The 22,603-nt window shown below is 38.0% G+C and overlaps 1 protein-coding gene across 1 annotated transcript in view; it reads left to right on the top strand.

Annotated features, from left to right (window-relative positions):
* Nucleotides 1–22,603, top strand: part of LOC123630660 (amyloid beta precursor protein) — a 245,622-nt gene that overhangs the window by 43,841 nt on the left and 179,178 nt on the right. Inside the window, 1 exon segment of the mRNA XM_045540498.1 lies at nucleotides 10,074–10,241. Coding sequence (XP_045396454.1) covers nucleotides 10,074–10,241 — 168 coding nt within the window.

The raw sequence follows: 22,603 nt of genomic DNA, 5'->3' as shown, positions 1-22,603 counted from the left end.
TATGGGACAAATGTATAATATATTGTCATAAACATAATTTATTATTGTGTTGTATATTTTGTACTGGTTTATTTCTGGCATGTTTAGGGTAGCACTATTTCATAGAAATGTAATGCAAGCTACTTACAGGATTTTAAAATTTTTATTGGTCACATTTAAAAAGCAGTTGATATTAATTTTAGGAATATATTTAACTCAAGTATGACCATTTTAAATGTAGTCAATATAAAAATATTAGTGAGATCTTTTACATTATAGTTTTTATACTATAAAGTGTTTGAAATCCTGTGTATATTTTACAATTAAAACACATCTTGGCTGGGTGTGGTTGGTACATGCCTATAATCTTAGCATAGAGACCAACCTGGGCAACATGGTGAGGCCCCATCTTTACAAAAAAATAAACAAATTAGCCAGGTGTGGTAGTGTGTACCTGTAGTCCCAGCTACTTGGGAGGCTGAGGCAGGAGGATCACCAGAGCCCAGGAGTTTGTGGTTGCAGTGAGCTGTGATGATGTCACTGCACTCTAGCCTGGGCAACAGCGAGACATGGTCTCAAAAAGGGAAAAAAAACAAACAAAACTCACATCTCCAGTAGAACACTAAACTTACATCAGGAAAATTTATTTGGGTTCTTAAAATTTACAATCAAAAGGTAGATTCACTTGCCCAAATTCTAAACATGCTTAAACATTTTTCAATAATGGGATAAAGTAACAGTTTTTAAGTTTAAGTTTACATGAATTATAGTTAAATAACATGAACAACCAGTTCCTTAGTCTTACTAGAAGCAATCAAAGTGCTCAAAAACCACATGCAGCTAGTGCTTTTACCCTATTAGATAGTATATGTTTAGGGTATTCAACAATCTACAGTTGAGCCTTGAACAATGTAGGGGTTAGGAGTGCTGATCCCCCTCCCCCATTGTAGCTGACAATCCATGTATAACTTCTTTTTTTTTTTTTTTGAGACAGAGTCTCACTTTGTCTCCCTGGCTAGAGTGCCATGACATCATCACAGCTCACTGCAACCTCAAACTCCTGGGCTCTGGTGATCCTCCTGCCACAGCCTCCCAAGTAGCTGGAACTACAGTGGGAGAGCCACAGTGCCTGGCTAATTTTTCTATTTTTAATAGAGATGGGGTCTGGCTCTTGCTCAGGCTGGTCTCGAACTCCTGACCTCAAGGGATCCTCCTGCCTAGGCCTCCCAGAGTGCTAGGATTACAGGCATGAGCCACTGTGCCCAGCCACGCAGATTTTATTTAAGCACAAGATTCTACTGTTTAAAAACTTCAGAAAACTGTCAATCAATCTCTAACTTTCGCCCCAATGCAAAAAATCTCTTCTGAAATGCTGATGGATGGTTGTCCATCTATTTAAGTGGATTACTGATAAGGTGCTTGTCATCTCAGGAAATTCCTTCCCAACCTACAATCTTTCTTCCTCACTGTTGTTCATATCAGTTGGTGCTTCCTTGTGATTTTCCTTCAGATGTTGTCTTCCACCCTCCTTTATTCAGATGAGCTGGGTCTACTTCCTTTTAAAATTTTCTTTCCCTCCAAGGTGTATTTCTTTAATTTTTTAGTATTTTCTGAAAACGTGAATACATCCTTCTAGATGTGATTTGATGCAGCAAGATTTCTCATGGTTGTCCAGGGCTGTCTATTGTTGAAGCTTAAGAGTGCATTAGCTGTTTTTTTTTTTTTTTCCCATCTTCATCTCTGAAAATTATGCCTTTCCTGTCCTACTGCTTCAAATAATCATTTGAAGCAAAATATAGGATCTTGTATATACTTAAAAGAAAACAATTTGAGGATGTTTTTACCTTCTGAAATAATGTTGAGCCCTGATTCTATCATTTAATGTTTTAGTTATTCCTATCAAATTCATGTGTGTATTAGTTTCTCTTGCCACAATAAGGCTGCAAAGCCACAATCCAGCCCTAAATTTAATGGCTTAAAACAATAACCATTTATTATAGCCCACAAGCCTGATCTTGGCTGAACTTGGCCTGATTTGATAGAAAACAGTAAAATTTTAGAAATTGAACATGTATAGAAGAGTATCTCTTGTACCTAAAACAAAGAGGAGTAATAGATTTTTATTTTTCTGTATTACATTATGTGCTGAATACTAATCTGTCCTAGTTGGAAATCATACTGGGAAATCCTTCAGTTGTTACTATCATATTTCTTTACAGTGAATGCCATTCAAACCAGTATCTCTGAGGGGCCCAATTTTTAAGTCCTCTTAGCTTGTTAGCAACATGGACTTAAATGTGATAACTCTACAATGAAATTGATCTCTAATTATAACTAGAGATTAGTGTGTGTGTGTGTGTGTGTGTGTGTGTGTGTGTGGTATATTTTCTACTACTGCCACTACATACTATACCGGTAGTGGTACAGTAGGTATATATACAGATATATACATAAGTGGGTGTATGCCAACTGGTGAAACAGATAATACACATTAAGTAAGGTAAGGGTTGATAAACATGCACTAACAATTGGAATGTTGGGGGATCTGGACTCCTAGTTTGCAGTCAATTGGCTGCGTTTGATTTAAGGAAAGAACTAATTTAGGAACAAGCTACATGATTGCATACCAGGAATGCCAACTGGCTTATAAAAGCAAGCATGGGCTTTGGAATAACAGTCTTGATATTAGACTCCTAGGCAGGTTTTGAGCCTTTCTGATTATCTAACTAGATGTGGAAGTGATTTAAATTGGTTTTTCTGAGGGTCAAATGAGATAATGAGCAAAGCCCTCAGTAGATGGTTTGGGTTTTGCTCCTAACCCTTTTCCTATCTTCACAAGGTCAAGGCTGATGAGATAGAGCAATATTGAGAAAGTCAAAATAGGATAAAGATCTCAATACTGTATGTTTTTGTTTGGTGACTCTATGAAATATGTCAGTAAAACTTTAAAGACAAAATTAAAGACATAAATTATTTCTACATCAAAATGACCTTGATAAGAGTTTAACTCTTACCAAGGTAACAGCACATTAGACACAAGTATACATGACATAGTATGTGTATGATTTTATATGTTTGTGTGTATGTTTGTATGTATGCAGTGAAAATAAAACATTCCCCTTTTAGGGGTCAATGGGCATTAATTGGATTATAAATTATTTTTGAGGCTAATCATTTGGTTGCCATGCATAAAGCTCTATTTTTTAAATCTCTCTGTTTATATCGGTTGTAGCAGTGGACACCACTCTTTCTTGGCCTGCCTAAAATGCATGCTGTAAATGTTGGTTATTAATTTCCCGTGTGTGGAATAACAAAGGTTTCTATTGAGAGGCCTCTCGATTTCCTACTGGGCACCAGCAGCAAGCATGATTTTACCAGCCTTGTTATGAGATGGTAGGAGTTTTGGGTCAACTTGAGAACATCCATCCTTTGAATGGAAAGGAAAGCTTGGTATCACCAGAGGTCACGAATAGCATCAGGGAATGAAAGTTGGTGATTTGAAGCCAGATCAACAGTGCTCCCAAAAGAATGTCAGGTTTCCAGGAATGAAATATGTAGATTAGTTCTTTGAAAGGCATTCTTTTTCTCTCTCTACTCTCTTTTATGGCAAATCATTTTTAGGCTGAAACTCAAGCTCTGAAATAATCACGTAGCAAATAGTTGATGTGAATAGATGTGGCCACTTTCCATGTGGGTAAATTGAAACTGTGTGGAGTTTCAGTAATCACATTTTTCTGTACGCCTTGACTAGCTTCTCTATTCTTTCTTACCGCAAATACATGACACACACACAGGGGCAAAGCCTTGGAAAATTGCAATTTTCCGTTTTAATTAGAGAGTCAGCCTGGTCAGGTCAACAGAACCCTTCACGGAGTAGGTCCACCTCCCTCCTCTGCCTCTATAACTGTGGCCTCCAACAAATCCTTACCCACACCTCTTCCTCTTCCTTACAGTCCACTTCTATGATTCTAATTTTAACTTCAGTTTCCCTCTGTTAGTGATGCAGTGAGCAAGTGCAGATGTTCTGCTTCCACTGAAAATACATTTTTTAACATTTAAAGGAAAACCTTACAGATAAGTTACCCCCTTCAAAGGGGTTCACTCTCAAATTTTCTAGACTGTGATTCTAGAGAATAGTTCTTTACATTTGAAAATGGAAAATTTAAATATTTTAACATTAAACTTTAAAGAATTTTTGTGGAGCATAGTTGTATTATGCCAGGTTAAGGGAAAACCGTATTTATGTGAGGAAACTGCAAATGTGATAGAAATAATATCACTATCCTGTGCTTTGAAAAACAAGATATTAAACAAGAATCCGACTCGAAGAAGTTGTGAACTGATTAAAAAGTACCAAATATTTCATTATATGAGGCCAGCTATTCAAACCAGTGAGAAGTCGGTTCAAATGCAGAAAACAGATGGTTTTCATTAGCCAGAAACCTTAAAATTACATAAGTCCACAAATGCAGCTAAGCTATGGATCTGCGCCCTCCCTTGCCAAGCAGGACTTTTCAGCCAGCAAAACAGAGAGCTCCTTGTTCCTTTTCCCTGCTCGTTGGGACTCTGTGGGGAGGAATGCTGCCAAGCCTGCTGTATAAGGAATTTTGATCTCCTTGATGATGATAAAGAGAAACTTTCTGGAGAAAGGGAACACCCGGTATGAAAGACAGCTGGGTAACTTGTTCATGAAGCCAACTTTGCATTCAACTGTAAATTGCAGCGCTTGTAGGTGTAGGTTTCTGAGTTCATCTTTGTAGATTGGTCCAGATTAGGTATATATGTTTATATTTGTTTACGTTAACTTCCCCTTAAGGCATTTTAAAGCCATTTTCTAGCTAACTTGCTTTGGAAAGTCCATTTCACTTCAGTACTCTATATATTGTGGCTCGAAAATATTTTTTTTCTGTTAGCAAAGGACTGTTCTTAAAAGACTTGCAGCATTTTTAAGGGTAATATTTTACAGCTCTGTAGTTTCGAGCATCCCCTAAACAGCCTCTTGCTTTTGAGGCAATGTGAACGCTCCATTGTTTTAGCCAATTATTTTGTTCATTGTCAGGAACACTGTTTTCCCATGGGAAAGAATCTCCAGTTTTATGATGTCAGTGGAAAGTCATTCCGTTTACAAGAATTGCCTTCATATTCAGTCTCTCAGAAATGCATAGACCACTACCAGGGTTCTAATCTTTCAGATACTGTCTTAAAATTTCTGCAAAGTAACCGTAAGTTTTCTTAGTGTTAAGACGTAAACAGAATTTAAATGTAGTAGTGATTTAAGTGGTTATATTTCCCATCTACTAGGTTATTGATTTTTCTATTAAAGAAGAGAAATGTTAAAACAGGAATAACTATATTTAGGATTACTTTGAAAGAGCATGCATTTTTACCGGCCGCAAATAACTTACTCTAGGACCTCAAGATTTCAATTTTAAGAATGTCCATGTTAGCAACTCCTGAATAGGACCCTGTGTATGACTTATTAAGCTATTTCTTTGGGGTTTCATTCAGGAAAAGTGTTTTCAGTAAACATTTTGGGCCCTTGGGCTGCAAAGTATTATCTTGTGTGTGGCCACTTTGCCTGGTGAGGGTTCTTTCCTTCTGGCTGAATGCCAGGAAGTGGCTGCTCCTAGCAACCAGGCTTTGTTTTTTAAATGGATTGTTTGGTGCAGGTGAGGATGCTGTGGGTTGTTTGTCTTGTCTTAATTAACTGGGACAGGGATATGTACTTAAAACCTGGAATTCTTAGCAGGTGAGCTTCAGTAAGAATAGAAAGGCTTCTGGTTCAATTCAGTATCTCCAAGCTAATTGCTCTGATTTTCATGTGCACACCTGGTATTGGTTTGTGTAAGAATTTTGCCTGAGAAACATGGCTTTGTGATTTAAGTGTTTGTTTGTGAAGGGTCTCTTGTAATATCACATGTAACAAGATGTATACACACAACCAATTTTGCAATATCTAGTTTAATAATTTCTCCTAATTATTGAGGAATCAAAGTTTAAGCTATTAAACTGTCTCCATTTTAAGAAAATAGGGCATGTTCACTCTGATTCTCCGTACATTTATTTTTAAAGTTAATATTAAATCTCAGCTGGTTGCAGTGGCTGATGCCTTTACTCCCAGTACTTTGGTAGGAGGATTGCTTGAGGCCAGGAGTTCAAGACCAGCCTGGGCAACATAGCAAGACCCCAGCTCTACAAAAACAAACAAATAAATAAATGAAGTTAATATTAAATCTCATTCGGTGGAAAAACGCGAAAGGAACTGAAGCATATATTTTCTAGTCTAAGCACTCATCGTTAAAGTGAAGAGATCGTAAAATAATTACAGGGCCATAGTCAATTTATTTGAAGAGCTATAAAAAGATTAACACCATTTGGTAGTCAGCATATACACATATGCAAGCAGGTGGCATTAAAATAACTGTAAAGTCAGGAAGAGGGAAGGATAACAAAGTGAAGAATGTAAGAAATAAAAGGAAGTTAAGAAGTCAAGGTGGGAAAAAAAGGAAAAAGCATTTATTTGTTAGGCGTGTCAGATAGGGTGACCCATTGTCCCTTTTTGCCAAGGACTTTCCTGGTTTTAGCATGGAAAATCTCATGTGCTGAAAACCCCTCAGTCCTGGGCGGACCGGGGTGGTTGTCATCCTGTTGTCAGGGCGAGGACTTTGCCTCAAAACTGCATCAGCGCCTAGTGTTGTTCTATTGGCATTGCCTCTCTGCAGTTAGGAATGGAAAGAGGAAGATCACCAAGACTATTTAAAGTAGGTGAAAGAGAAGCAAGGCCCAATCTTTAGGAGTGTCTTGTGCTGTGAAATTGGAGGATTGTGAGTCAGTAAAGGGATAGAGGAATAGGAGGGCTAGGATAATTCATTGCCATAGAAGCCAAGGCAAAAGGCTTCAGAGGGAGAATTCATGTGGGGACAGGTGAAAAGTGGCATCTATTAGAGGAAAAGTCCTTTAGGTTTCTTACATAACAGGTCATATGTAACTTTGGAGAAAGCAGTCTGAGCTGAGTGGTGAGAATATAAACCAGATTACGGGGGATTTAAGAAGCAGGTGGGAAAGTCCTGAAATCACCAGATGATTTAAAATTTGTGGTCAGTGAAAGACATGGCAGAAGATGGTTGCTCTAGAGCAAGGATCTGCAAACTGTGGCCCACTGGCTAAATCTGGCCTATTGTCTTTTTTGTAAATAAAGTTTTATTGAACAACTGCTACATCCATTTGTTTTCACAGTGTCTAAGGCTGCTTTTGTGCTACACAATGAAAGTTGTGTTGTCACAAAAGACACTGTATGGGCCACAAAACCTAAAATACTTTTTATCTGGCCTCTTACAGAAAAAGTTTGCTCACCTGCTGCTCTTGAGGGTAATAGAGTAGAGGGAAATGTTTTTTGTTTATAGTTTGTCTTTTTCAATAGGAGGAGATCAGAGGCTATTTGTGGATGTGATAAGGAGCTAGAGAATAGGGTGAGTGTATTAGGTATCTATTTTTCTCTAATAGATTACCCCTAAACTTAATGGTTTAAGATGGCAGTCAGTCTCTCAGTTTCTGTGGGTCAGGAATTTGGGAGTATCTCCTGAGGAGTTCTGGCTCTGAGTTTCTCTTGAGATTGCAGTCCTGGTGTCAGCCAGAACTACAGTCACATAAAGGTTTCACTGAGGCTGTAGGTTGTTTCCAAGGTCACTTACATAGCTACTGACAGGAGATCTTAGTTCTTCACCACCTGGGCCTCTCCTTGCTGCTTGAATGTCCTCACAACATGGCGGCTGATGTCCCTCCCAGTGAGTGATCCCAGAGAGCAATGAAGAACCATGATGCCCTTTGTGACCTTGTTTTGGAAGTCACACATCATCGTTTCTGCTGTATTCTGTTGCACAAACCCCTGATACCTTGTAGGAGGGGACTGCCTTTGGTCATGAATACCAGGAGGATCATGGGTGGCCTTCTTGGAGGCTGGCTACCATGGGGGAAGAAATTGTCAATTCGATGCGCCTTGAGGGGATGACATGGCATCAAGGGCATCTGTGTTGACAAGGAGGTAGAACACTTTCCTTAGACATGGTAGTAGTAAACAGATGGTGGAGAAACAGGTATGGAGAAATACTGAGGTTGAGAGGACGACATTCATTCAGCAAAATATTTATCAACTGTTGTAAAAGGCTCATTAGTCCCTCTCTTCGGTTAGGGATCATGTTTCAAGACAGGATTTTGGGACAGGAATGAGTTTTTTTTGAAGGGTAAGCAGAATAAAATACCATGGAGAATGCAAAGGTGATTCCATTAGTGTACTGTAAATTCCTTAAGGACAGGGCCCTGCATAGCATCTAACATAAGACTTTATCTACAGGTATGTGATTATTATTTGACTGTCTTTAACTTTCTTGCAATGTTATTGTCTGTACTACTTATTTCAATAAGAATAGCAACATTTGTATTCTGATTTTTAGGATCAAGGCATTGAATTTTCTCCTAATCCCTCAGGAAAGCTGTGGAATTTGAATTTATAGAGCATTCTATTCAAGCTGCTTCTTTGTATCTGTTGGAAAATGAGACTCATTGAAATTATAGAGGTGGCAAGGGGCTCAGGTGAGGGGTCCCAGCTATTCCTGCTGACGATCTGGACATACTGGCCTCAGTTGCTGTTACTTAAACATCTGGTAATGTAGAGGCAGAATTTTGTTATTTATAGAAAAATTACCTAAAAACATAGTTTTAGGGATTTTGCCAGCAGCTTTTACACTCATGACTAGCTTCAGTGTAATACCTGTTTTTTGTTGTTTTTTTTTAAGGACATAAATCTTCTGTTACGGTTGGATACAATATATGTAAAAATAACTAGAATGGGCAGATGTATCTTATTTTACATTTCTGTGGGAAGAAATGTTTGGAAACTATTTCCTTTCTTAAACTGAAATCTCTTAGTGCAATTTTAGCGTTGTTGGGTTTTCTTCTCCTGTGAACAATTTTTAGGAATGATCACAAGTTATTATGGAATCGCCCCATTCTTGACTGCACGAATGAATGGCTTCTGTTGGAAGTTAATTCTTCTGGCGTGCATGTCTCACATTTCCTCAGCAGTTGGATTTAACAAGGGAGAAATTATCACGATTAATGTGTCTTTTGATTCCTTGGTTTCAAATAACACTTTTACTTCTGTGGGTTTATTTTTCATCTCTTGCTGAATTTCTTTTTTCTTTTTGAGATACCAGAACCTATTAATTGAGACAGTACAGCTATTTCAGGACTTACATTTTCCCTTTTTAAAATATTTATATGAAGGTAATACCTGCACACTGAAGGGTTTGAAAATACGGAAGCCATCCTTTTCAAAGTTATTTTCATGAAGTGGTGGATTGCCTGCAGTGGTAATAGCTGAGATCTGTTACCTACTACACACACAGCAGGTGCAGTGTGGTCGGGAACATAGGACACCAGCACCCTTCACGTACTTTAAAGAGCTGAGAGATTAATAACCACAGAATGTTCTGGGGAAAACCAGGAGGAATGGCCAACATATTCAGTTACATTTGTAGATGGTGAATTCGACTGTAAATTTTTCTGTTGCAAATCATAATGCAGCCACGTGCTAACTAATAATGCACACTAATAACGTCATGCTCAGTGCCGGAAGGTGGCACACAGTGTTACTTTCAGCCCCTTTCATCAGGCAGCGACTGGCATTGTGCTCTGTGTGAGTCAGTTGGAAGTTATTATGAGAATGTGGTTTCCTCAACAGTGATTGTATTTATTTTAGAGAAAACATCTTTTTATCGTCAGAACCTTTTAGCAGGTTACCGCAAGATCTCCTATGGGGAAATGTATACATTTTTCAATGCATAAATTCCTTTCAATATTGTTAATGTCTTCCTTTATCTCGGTGTGAAAGAAAGCACTGTTTTATAGGTGGTTGGAAATGTCTGTAGCATATATATACTTAACCCGAAGGAGTGCTGAAGGCAGGGCTGATTCATAATTGAGAATTAGCAAGAATAGAACTGTTTTTGATATTGTTGTTCAGTTCTCATTCCTCTCCCCAGCCTCTGCCTCGGAGCTATGGATTTTATAACTAACGAAAACTTGTTTTTTTTCAGGTGCCCACTGATGGCAATGCCGGGCTGCTGGCTGAACCCCAGATTGCCATGTTCTGTGGCAAACTGAACATGCACATGAACGTGCAGAATGGGAAGTGGGAGTCAGATCCATCAGGGACCAAAACCTGCATTGGTACCAAGGAGGGCATCCTGCAGTATTGCCAAGAAGTAAGTCCCATCTGGCCGCCAACTTGCATGCATTTTTACAAAAATTTAGCTTCATACATTTTGTTTTTTCATATTTTATCTTTTTTTTTTCTTACAGTAAAAATCTTGGTTTCTAATGATTCACCATATCACTGATATATTTTTGTGTGTTACCCTACAATATACATAAATGTTTTTTAAAATTATGATGTCATATTATGATCATCAATAAACTGAGTAGTTTAAGATTCCTTAGCACTTCCTTTTATCTTTAGAATATATCCCACTATGGCTGTACAGTCAAGGTATTGTGGCTAAAAGTGTTGGAATTAATGTTTTCTGTTACCAACTTGATATATTTGAATTCATTTATATCTGCTTGTATTCAATTTTAGCTTTTTCCTCCCACTTTTACTTTTTGATCACACTGTTCACTCTATAAAAAAAAAGGTTATACTCAGAAAACTCACTTGCCCCACCCACTCTGTATTGATAAACATTTTCCTTGTTCCTGATTTGTTCTTCTTGCAAAAGAGAATATCTATTTTTCCCTTTTTTTCTTGTACAAAAGAAATACAAAACGTACTGTTCTGCACTTTGCTTTTTTACTTAACTTTATGTCCTGGAAATCACACCCTCTCAATTTATAGAGATCTTCATTCTTTGTGTAATTTTTCCTACCCTCTTCAGTAGTATTATTGTACGGTGTACTCCCTCCTTATTAATTCAATTTCAAATAGCTGGAGTCCCAGGCATTTTATCTCACAATTCTTAAACAACTATCCTTCTAGGACATGTGGCTGTTTATATTAAATTTTAAGAACATTTATAGGAATTAATCTTAAGCCTCTTGGCAAAGCAAAATTCTTTACACTCAGTATAAACAGCAGATAGCCTGGCAACATTTTCCTTGTAATAACCTTTTATGTACTAGGAATTTTCCTTTAACATTCTTGGATTCAAAATGAAATTTTGTTATTAAAATATTTTTATTTTTAATTATAACCATTAAAATTATTATTCAGACGTTTAATTTTTTTGGAAAGCACTCTGTTTCAGAAAGGACAGTCTCTAATTCCTAACTCATGTTTTAAGAAGCAAAAAGCACCATGTTATCACAATATGTTCCATATTAGGTAATTTTTATCTTGAAAGGAATATGAACCATGATGTGAAAAGAGAATTCTTCATGTTTAAGTGGGACTCACTAGTACTTAAGTTCTTTGTACACACACACACACACACACACACACACACACACACACACACACACACATATATTTTAAAAATTCTACCTGCTTATTATTAAATAGGTGTTATTAAATTAACTTTCGCCCAGATGTGATTTTTATGAAGTATCCATTTTAGAAATAATATTCATATTCTGCTGATTTGTTCTGAGTTCCTCTAGTACAATTTTGTAGATAAATTATGAATTTGATAAATTAGAACTCTGTTCATGCTTATGTGTTTTTGGTACCATTTCACTTTTTTGTATATACATACAGATTATATATTGGGTGTTAAATAGTAATTTCTTTTAAAGGATAGAATTCATATTCAGTTGATGACATTGACCAAATTGTCCTTTTCTAGTAAGTGACTATTTTGATGTGTGTGTCATAGCTTGCATCCAAGTTTTTTTCTTCCCTTAGTTTTACTTAAGAATAACCAGATGTTTTTACATTGGTATGGTGGCCGTACAGAAATTACTTTTGCTGACCCTGGGAACACCCTGTATTTCCCACCAATGCCTGGGTAGCTTTGCTTTCTGTTTTACTCTGTTGTTTGTCTCAGGGCTAAGCCACAAGAGTGGTTCTTCCCTGTTTCAGACTTTGCCAGGTTGTTGGTGGCCACAGGGTGAGAGGGAAGAGAATAAGTCCCTTGTCTGTCTCCTTCCTCTTGCAATTCTGGTATTATCCGTCCTTCTCTGCTCACTGTCTACCCATGGAGATCTTGTAGGATGATACATGGCAGCCAGATGCTTAGACAAACAGTAGGCTGGATAAGTTAGAAAGGGCCAAGCTACCCATTTTAGTGAATTTACTGTATTCTATAGCAACAGGAAGTCATTAAAAGCATTTATTTTTTTTTTTAAAGAAGGGGCGTGACTGTAGATTTGCATTTTAAAAAGTCACCCTCTTGCTGTCACTATGTCCCATTCTCAGTTCCCTCAGAGCCTGCCCTGGAGGAGCCTCTAGCCCTGTGCCCTCTGATACAGTAAGTAGCCTCTGGCCATCCATGGCTGTTGAGCCCTTGAAGTGTGGCTAGTCCAAACCGATGTGTGCTGTAAGGATAAGATAAATACCATATTTCAAAGATTTAGTATGAAAAAGTATGTCAAATAACACATTAATAACTTTATTTCATATTGAACTGATTATAAGATATATTGTTAAATACAACATAAATATTATTAAATACCTATAGCTATGATTCAAACTGATTTTTACCTGTTTCTTTTTGCTCTTCCATGTGACTACTAGGAAATTTGAAATTACATGGGCAATTTGCATTGTATTTCCATTGAACAGTGCTGCTCTCCCCATGGTCCCATGCCACCAGTGACCTGGGCTACAGAGGTCTGAGATCTCATGATCTGGCAAGTCAGAGAGGGTAGAATTGGGCGTCCCCCCAGACTTTCCAACAGAACATTACTGGTGGTTGGTAGTAAGGGAGGAAGGCTTGTTTTGAGTCCTTTTAAATATACCTTTCATTAAAAATATTTTAATGTGAGATGATTATATGACTACTATAAGATTCATATATACATATATTCATATATATACACACATAATACTATAAGAGCCCAGTGGCTTTTTTCTTCCTCCTTCAGATGTATAACTCTGGGTGCTAAGGGTGCAATGATGAATAGAACATAGGACCTGTTCTTTAAAGGGGAAGAAAGGCTTGTAAAGTCACGATTTTAGCAATCTAAAAACTGACATGGTGACAATGATTAGGATGCTAATACCAGCTAACCTTTATTGAGCATTAACAAAGTGCCAGCTACAGTGACAAGTCCTTGCATTCATTTTATCCACTTGATGTTGATGACGCCTCTGGAAAACAACCTAGGAATGAACCTTGGGGAGTTGCGACATTCAAGGGGAACAAAGAGAAATAATGCTATTGATGGAGGATGAGCAATGACCAGAGAGATAGATAAGAAGTAGGAAGTGTTACGTGCTAGAAGTCAACCTGGGTTAATTTCTAAACGGGAAATGAAATGATAGGAGTGCAAGTATGATGCAAACTGAAAGTGGTTGAAGTGTAATTTTTGACAAGGTAGAATCATGTTTCTCATGCAAAATGAACACGTCAAATATTTTATTCAATTAATTAATGAGGTAAACTGTAAGATGCTAAAACTAGTCCATTTTGATTTAGAAAGATTTAAATTCTTTTCCCAGCACACTTCATTTTTATCGCAATGAACAGGAATGATCTGGAATTATCTGGAATATTATGGAATTATTTCCATGGGACAAGAAATACTTGCACTGCTATTATTTGTCTATAGTGTCTACCCTTACAGAGTTATAAAACAGCCTCCTCTGTAGCAAGTCAACCAGAGGAATACACCCTGTAGAATCAGATAATCCTTTTCCCTACCACCCTCAAGGTTCTGAAGACAACACCTGCATTCCACTACTAAGGTACCCAGGAATCTCTTTTGGTCATATCTGTATCTTGGACACCTTTTTTGGTGACAAAACATTGTTATCACTTGGCAAATCAAAGGTCATTGTTGACCCCCAGGGGATAGTAATTTCTGCGGAATGGGGTGGGGTGAGTCTAATGGATGTAGGTGGCAGGAAGAATACTTGAAGGAGTGGTGAGGTCTGCCTGGACTCTGAGGAAGGACCTAGAGGTGAACAGCTTGAGGGCGATTCAAGGCAAAGGGAAAAGCTTTGTTCTTTGTGGTGTTTTCTATTTTTTAAATGGAAGGGACTTAAGCTAGAGGAAGCTGACTGTGGGAAGGACATACTAGGCTCAGGTATCTCTGAGAACTAGATTCTGTCACAACTAGGCAGAAAGGGAGACTGATTGGCTGAGTCTTGGACAGGAGAGGGAACATCTTTTCTGAGACAGGGAAATGAGGAAATAGTAAGGGTGCGTTACTTAGGTCTTTTGTCACCCTTCTGTTACCAGGTGACAAAAACCCACTAAATAACTTGTTGGTCTGGAAGATATTTTTGTCATTGATGGGAAGGATCCTGATGGGGTGGGGGTAGCTTACACCGTGGTCTCCAACCCTCGGGCCAGGACTGGTACTGGTCTGTGGCCTGTTACGAACTGGGCGGCACAGCAGGAGGTGAGCCACCGTGGGAAAGTGAAGGAAGCTTCATCTGTATTTATAGCCACTCCCCTTTGCTCAATTCACTGCTTGAGTTCCGCCTCCTGTCAGATCAGCGCTGGGGAGCAGCTGCAAATGTAGTAACTATAATGTGCTTGGATCATCCCTAAACCATCCCCTCATCATCCATGGAAAAATTGTCTTCCATGGAACTGGTCCCTGCTGACAAAAAGGTTGGGGACCGCTGGCTTACACAATTTAAAAAAAATGCACAGAAACAGGGTCCTGGAACCGTGACTTAGTGCTGCCTAGAATTTCTCTATTAGGGTTTCCCTTGTGTTCTGCTTACCCTTCTTTTTTTATGTTCACCCATTTTCTCCTGGTAAGATGGACTTCCTGTAGTGGACAGGGAAGATGGCAGCCAGTAGCTCTGGGAGTGTGTAGTCCCAGCTTAATGTCCCAGTGTTCTGCCCATGTGCATTGTAATTCCAGGGAGGGTTTCTGCTTCGCCCTTCTTTTGGTCACACACCCACCCTTGGACCAGACACTGTATCTATTTGTACCCAGTACCTGGAATAGCCCACCTTGGGCGTGGCCATGTGTTGTGGGGAAAGGAGCTGTTACCAGAGAAGGAATGAAGAATGGCATGGGTGGATTAGAATAACAACCACAGTGTTGCATCCTGGTGGATATGGATGAGAGAAATTTCATGGGTTGGAGAGAGGGAGCTGAGGGAACTGATCTTGCATCATGACTTTAACTAGCTTTTAGGGGGGGAGTATTGGGAGGCAGTGTGGAGAGATGTTCACTCGGAACTTTTAAACAATGCTTGACATCTTCTATCAAATTGTGCGTCTTGAACTATCTAGAATATTCTTTATTGATATTTTAGGGTCTTCCTGTCACTGTCCACATTGTGGCTATTCTGGTATTTTTCTTTTATAATTAGAAATAATGAATAGTTTTCGTTGGTCGGTTAGAATTTTTTTGTGTGTTGCTGGAAAATGTTTATTTTGCCTTACTCTTTTTTTAACTTCATGTTTTTATTTTAGACAGTATTGATTGATTCATTGCTAGGAATGACAAGGAAATAACACACTTATGATTTTTTCTACCTCTCCCTCTCACAGATTTTCTAAGTTATGCTCTTTTTCTATTTTCTTTTTTTCCTTCAGAAAGACATATCTCTTGATATTTTGTATTTTCAAAGTTACAATCTTACCATCTCTTATATTACCATAATGCTCACCATCATAGGTTCTACCTTTAACCGGATTCATTGTTTACAGACAGTCCTTGCACCAAAGTGTCTCAATCCCTGTCTTATTTACTTTGATTCCTTCTTTTGTTGGATGACTTTCATCTTAGTTATTTCCAGAAGTTGTTCTTTACAGAATAATTACTGAACAATAGCTTAATGAGGTGTAGAATTCCAGGTTGATGGGTATTTTGTTCAGCACCATGAAGATATTTATCCACTGGATTCTGGCATCTGTCCTTGGGCAATTCCTTTTCTTTTTTTAAATACACAGAAACCATTACTATTAGTTACCATTAACAGGGTTACTCATTTAATGATTTTTTTCCCCTCCCAATAGGGATTGATTTTTTTTTTCTTAATGTGCTCACTTGATTTCTCATGACCAAAACCCAGATGTTGTAGAGACAGCTCGCTGAGTCAGAGAGACAGCTGTTAGCACTCTGTGGTCCTAGAACACAAGGAAACCAACTGAACTCATGACTATGACCTCGTTCTGACCTTTTGCTAACCATTTTAACTCACTTGTTAAATTTGTTTTTCCAAAGGATTGCTTTGCATTGTAAATACTGGTGCTTAGCTTCATATGATGTGTTAAATAATAATATGCACTTTGATGATGAATTACCTAGTCTGTGACTAGTTTCATGTTCCTCTAAATTTGTATTCGCTGTTATTGAGTTGTTTTGCTATTATTACTAATAGTGTCATTTTTACCCCTGATTTCTTTGGTCCTACTCTTGGTCAAGGGCAAGATTTGGAAGAAAAAGTAAAAATTGAGTCTTTTATCTTTGCTCCTGATTATAAGCCCTTATAAAGTTTGATTGAGAAGATAGGTTGAAATTTATGGTTTAAGTTGAGAATTTGTTTAATCTATGCATTTTATCCTAAGTCCTCCAAATTCCTGGTGCCTTTATATTCCTTCCTCTTCCCTAATTGTAATAGTTTTGCTTCTGCCCAGTCATCGTTCAAGCACTGGCCTTTTTTTGCATTTAAAAAAAATTTTTTTTATTAGCACCATTTAAGATTTTTCTTTCTTTTATTCATCAGGTATTTATTGAGGACTGTTATACACTGAATGTTTGTGTCCTCTCAACCCCCAAAATTCACGTGTTGAGACCCTAACCCCCGGTGTGATGGTATTTGGTGATGCGACGTTGGGAGCTGATTAGTGTTAGCTGAGGTCACGAGGGTGGGGCCCTCATGATGGGATTAGTGCCCTTATAGGAAGAGACACCAAAGAGCTTGCTCTCTTTCTCCCTGCTCACACAAAGAATAGGTCATATGAGAACACAGTGAGAAGGTGGCTGTGTCTACCACCCAGGAGGAGAGCCCTCACCAGAACCCAGCCATGCTGGCACCTTGATCTCAGACTTCCAGCTTCACTGCTGTTTAAGCCACCCAGAGTATGGTAATTTATGATGGCATCCCAAGCTAAGACAGGACCTGCTGTGGCTCTATTACCAAAAACTCAGCATCTGTCCACAAGGCTGAAGAAGAATAATGATAATTGGCTTAAGGAGGAAGAAAAGAGAATTTACTTTGCCAGCAAAGGAGGAAAAATGGTAGACCTTCTTATCTCAAAATCCCAAATTTCCTGAACATTCACAGAAATAAAGGATGGGTTCTCAGCTTCAGGCAATTACAGTTGACAATTCTGATCATCCCATCTCCGTTGAAGACAATGTCGTGACCTCTGCCCAGGATCTCCCTTTACCGGGTCAGGCTGGGCCATCTCCTGTTGCACAAATAAGCAAAAGACTTACCCTGCCCCTTCCAACCACTGGCCTGAAGCAGAGATGCAGGTTTTAGAGACAGAAAATATTTTTTGCCATTTTTTCCAGGCCATTCGCTCTATTACAGCTCCTATAGGCAAAACAGACCCCAAGTGTTGCTGAGAATTAACATTTCTAGAGATCATGTCTCACAAAGCATTTTATCCAACACTTAGTTCTGACCCAGAGCATCCTAGGCATCATTTAGTAAATGCATGTGGATTCCTGTTGTTGGCATGTGGGTTGGAGCCCTAGGAGCAGGTGCTCTTCGTCCAAGACAGCCCCCCCTAAAGTCGGACCGGTGCTTTCCTTTTGCAGAGACCCTTTCTTTCCATTAATAAGAATGCTAAAGAGATTTTTAGGCAAGAGTTGGGGAACTGTTGGCCCATAGTCCAGATTTGCCCTCAGTTTATTTTCACCCATTTAAGATGCAAGAGCCAAGATACACTTTCAATAGTAGAGTGGTAAGTCCCTAGTATGAATACTCAGTTGTAATATCCCAAATGATCACTAAGTATGCCTCCTAAAAACATTAAGCAAGCCAAACCCCTGGATTGTCCTGTTTCTTGTTTATTTTTGTTGTTCGAAGTTTTAGGTTAGTTTGTATGTATGATAATAGACCACAGTAGAGCCTCAGTTATTTTCCTCTGTGGTTCTTTGATAGAAGAAAGTGCCTTTCCTCTTTTCTATACTACTTGAAAAAATTCAAATTGTTTCCAATTTAATTTTTACCTCTAGTATAGCATCATGGAAATAACTTGAGTATAACTATATAAATTATTCATCATTTAACAGCATAAAGTGGCCACTTGCCTTAATGAACTGTTACAGTACCCAAACTTTGGCCTGAGGGGTTGATAAATATAAATAGAACAAAACTAGGATCATATTCCTCTTGAAAATATACCAAACCCTGGAAACAAAAATTAGAATTGTTAGATTTTATTGTCCTCTTTCTTTGGAATGAAAAGAAAGTTTTAAAAAGACATTCTTTTATTTAAACTGAAGGCTTTGGGATTCGAGAATAGTAAAGGAAGTATACTTTAATTTTACATCTCAAGAATCTATTTCTTTTCTTTTTTTTCTGGAGACAAGGTCTTGTTCTGTTGCCAAGTTACAGTGCTGTGGCATCACCATAGCTCACAGCAACCTCAAATTCCTAGGCTCAAGTGATCCTCCTGCCTCAGCCTCCTGAGTAGCTGACAGGTGGATGCCACCGCAGCCGGCTAATTGTTCTGGTTTTAGTAGAGAGGAGGTCTCACTCTTGCTAAGGCTGATCTTGAACTCCTGACCTCAAGCGATCCTCCCGCCTTGGCCTGTCAGAGTGCTAGGATTACATGCGTGAGCCACCGAGCCCAGCCTTCAAGAATCTGTTGGTTCCCAAGTTTAATACAGGCAGATGTAGTCAGTATTTACTGGGTGCTGTGGAGGATTTTGTGTCAGGTGCTGTTGAGTGGCAGGATACCCTTCTCAGCTCATAAGGAAGAGAATTTAGAAAAATCAAAAGGGTGGAATGAAGCTGTAAAGGGTCTTAAGTGTAAATCTGGGGATTTGGGACCTAATTCTGGAGATAAGTGGGAGCTATGGGAGATGGTTAGCATGAGTATTTGCTGGTCAAGATGTTTTTAGAAAAATTAGCTTGTTTCCAAGGGTAGGTTAGGTTGAGGAGAGAAGGGGCTTAAAATCACAAAATATTGCGTAGAGGGATGTGGAAGATCATCCTGCCTGTCCCCCTCATTCTGTAGGTGAGCCCATAACAGCCCATAGTGCCACGGTAAGGGCATCATTGCTCTTTGACACCTGAGCAGTCCAGGAAGGCTGCCTGTTCAATCTTAGGCCATGTCCTCGCCTTATGGTAGGGACAGGCATGTGTTGTAAAAGGTAAATATTGTCAGTTAAACAAGAAATTGTGTAAGTCCCAGCACTGTACTTCTTCTAAGGAAAGAACTTGAAGCACAGGCCCTGCCGCCCTGTATTGCTAATATGCAGAGCACCTCCCACAAGGTAGAGCCTTCCGGAAGGTGTGGCTGGCTCTGGTAACTTCCACAGGGAGCAGGTGTGTGGAGGGAGCTTTGAGCAGAGTAAGCCTCAGGTGCAAAGATTTCCAGCTGGGAAAGTTAGACAGGTGAATTTGGCTTTGTTTATAATCTCTTTTACTAGATTATAGGTATAAGCTCTTTTATTTCCTAAGTGTTTTCTTTTCCACAGTTAACAGTATCTGTTCTGTTTCTTTAACCTTCTGGCTCTAAATGAACAGTTGTTTTGTCTATAGCTTAACAGGATCAGTGAACAAAGCACACCAGTACCTGAATAAAACAAAAACTGCCTGTTCGATGAGTTGAACAAAACTATTTCCTTTGCCCAACTTTCTACTTTATAATATATAACTGAACCTAGGATTCCCAGACAAGAATTGTTTCTCAACCTTTCTGTTTGCATTCTACAGTAATATGAAATTAAAATTAAAAGCAAACAACAGATGTGATCTTTTCCACGTCACCAATTCTGAGGGCACACTGTGTACGCTGTGTTAGAAGTCATGGTACGTTCTTGGCCGTTATTACTTCGCATGTGTACCCTCCACCTTTGTAGGCTTAAAATGGACTGAGAAATCATAGGCACATGTACATTGTGGTTCTGGTATTTGAAAGATCCAAAAATTTATATTAAGTGAAACAATTTTTGAATAGAGATATTGGGTTACCTATATGTGAGTATGTATATGACTTACACATTAATGGTCTGTAGTCTGTATAAATACAAGGATTGCTTGCCCTCACCCCTCCACCCCACACGCCCAATTGGGTTTTTACATCTAGCACTTTGGAATTAGAATGACTTATTAATAGAACAAGGTTCATTGACAGTATTTGCCAACTCTGGGTATGAATGTGTGGATATAACAATATATTTATATATACTGTCAGTAGCGGAATTGGGCCAGATTACTGGGGAATATGCTAGCACCCTGCAGCATTTTACCACTTTTGCTTTTACATAAGGCCATCATTGTGAAAAGCAGCGCTGCTTATACTTGCCATTATTGCAGTAGTGTTTCATCAGCTGCGCATTGTGTCTCAGCACCTCATTAAGATGCACGCGGGGAAGGTTTTCAGTTTCCAGTTCTCTTTCTCAATTAAATTACATATTCTGTTTTCAGTATCCCCCATTATTAACAGAATTTATATTGAGAACAGTTTAAGATGTGACTTTCTTTGTATTCTGGAAAACTTTAAAGTATGTCATTTAAATCTAGAAACAGAAATACACTGTCTAGAACATACTTGGTTTATACATTCAAATTTCAGTAGTTTAAAACTTAGAATTAATTACTATACTCTTTGAGTGCTTGGAAATGACACCTCTTTTACTTCTAGTTTCGTCTTCTGTAAAATGGAGCAATTACTAACTCATAGAGGATTCTGTGACATGCTATACATAAACCATTTGCAGTGATGTCTAGCACTTAGTAAACCCTCATTTATTATGTATTTTTCTTGTTTTTCTCTTGGATATGTTCTTTTAAAAAGGAATTGGTACATAAAAGCTTTCAGAAGGTAAAAATATCCATGATTAGGCTACTCCTGAAACATATTTTATAGAGCTTTCTTTGTTTTATGCATATATTCATATATACCAGCTGCAGTCAAGCAGATACAATTTGTATGTTGGGTTTTGCTTTTTCACATGCAATGTAAATTTAGAAAACTGTTTGTCTCCTCTGGACTAGATTTTTTCTTAACTTTTTCTTCCTTTAAATATAAAATTTCAAGCATATATAAAATCAGAAAGAATAGTAAAATAACTCCCCATGTACCTATCACTCAGCCTCAGAAATTATCAAATCTAGTAACTCTTGCTCCTGGGTAAGTCTGGAATACAAGTTTTTTATCTTAGCCATTCAGGGTCTCTGTCAATTCTGGCAAGACACTATACAGATTTGTTGCTCATTCCTTTTACTGACCTATCAATTAAGGTGTGCTAAAGCATCACATGTTACTCATTGATTTTTGACTTACATATTTAAAACATCATCATTTTATCAGTATCATGTAATTCCTAGAATTTAAAAAAAATAAATGTCTTTGAAATACAGTTACATAGATGAATAATATCTGATAACACAACAAAGTGACTATAATAAACAATAAGTTAGGATATACTTTAAAACAGTGGAACTGGAATGTTTCCAACAAAGAAATGTTAAATGCCTGTGATGGTACCCTAATTACCCTGATTTGATTAATTCACATTGTATGCCTGTATCCAAATACCACATATATCCTACAAATATATGCAACTATTATGCATCCATAATAATTACAAATAAAAAAATAAAAAGAAAGAAATGTCTTTGAGAATTTGGTTAAAGATGATGTTAAAAATCGAATGACCAAAAAGAAAAGTAGGCAAATTATTTTCAGAATTAGTAGCAGTTTCTAATTTCTATTTACTATGTCCATTAACATTGTTTTAACCTTTTATTAGCCACATTTGATTGTATATTCTTGAAATACTCTTGGACATTGGGAATTAACTGTATATAAATAGGACTTTTAGTATTAATCACTTGTCCTAGATGGCCGGTTTGCAAAAGGGACTTCTGAGTTCCCCCATTTCCTCTAATGTTGGGCACAGAGAAGAGTTTCTGTAGGACTCTGACAACATGTGTCTTAAAGACACATTTTTATATTTCTGTGTGTATATAACTACATATTTTTGGCTTTCTTAAATATCATCAATGTCTTTCCTTACTTTGCGTATTTAGCAACTTGCATGTCATCTTGTCTAAGATCAGTGTATTTCCAACTTGGAGAGACAGAGAGAGAAAAGGAAGATGATAGTTTTTTAAATTTAGAGCAAAATTGTTCTAGTGGTGACCAAGTTTTAAGGTATTTCTGCAGTGGACAAAACCACTTAGGCTACCAATGATAACTTTTTAATATGGATCTAAGATTGTTTCTACTCTACCTCTTTCCTGGCTGTTACTATTTGAAATTTCTTCACCTCTCTTAAAAAAAACGTATTTTGTGTACTGACACATTAGCCT

This window comes from Lemur catta, chromosome 1 (assembly GCF_020740605.2).
Source record: "Lemur catta isolate mLemCat1 chromosome 1, mLemCat1.pri, whole genome shotgun sequence".
NCBI lineage: Eukaryota > Metazoa > Chordata > Mammalia > Primates > Lemuridae > Lemur > Lemur catta.
This window is presented reverse-complemented; position numbering and strand designations above follow the sequence as displayed.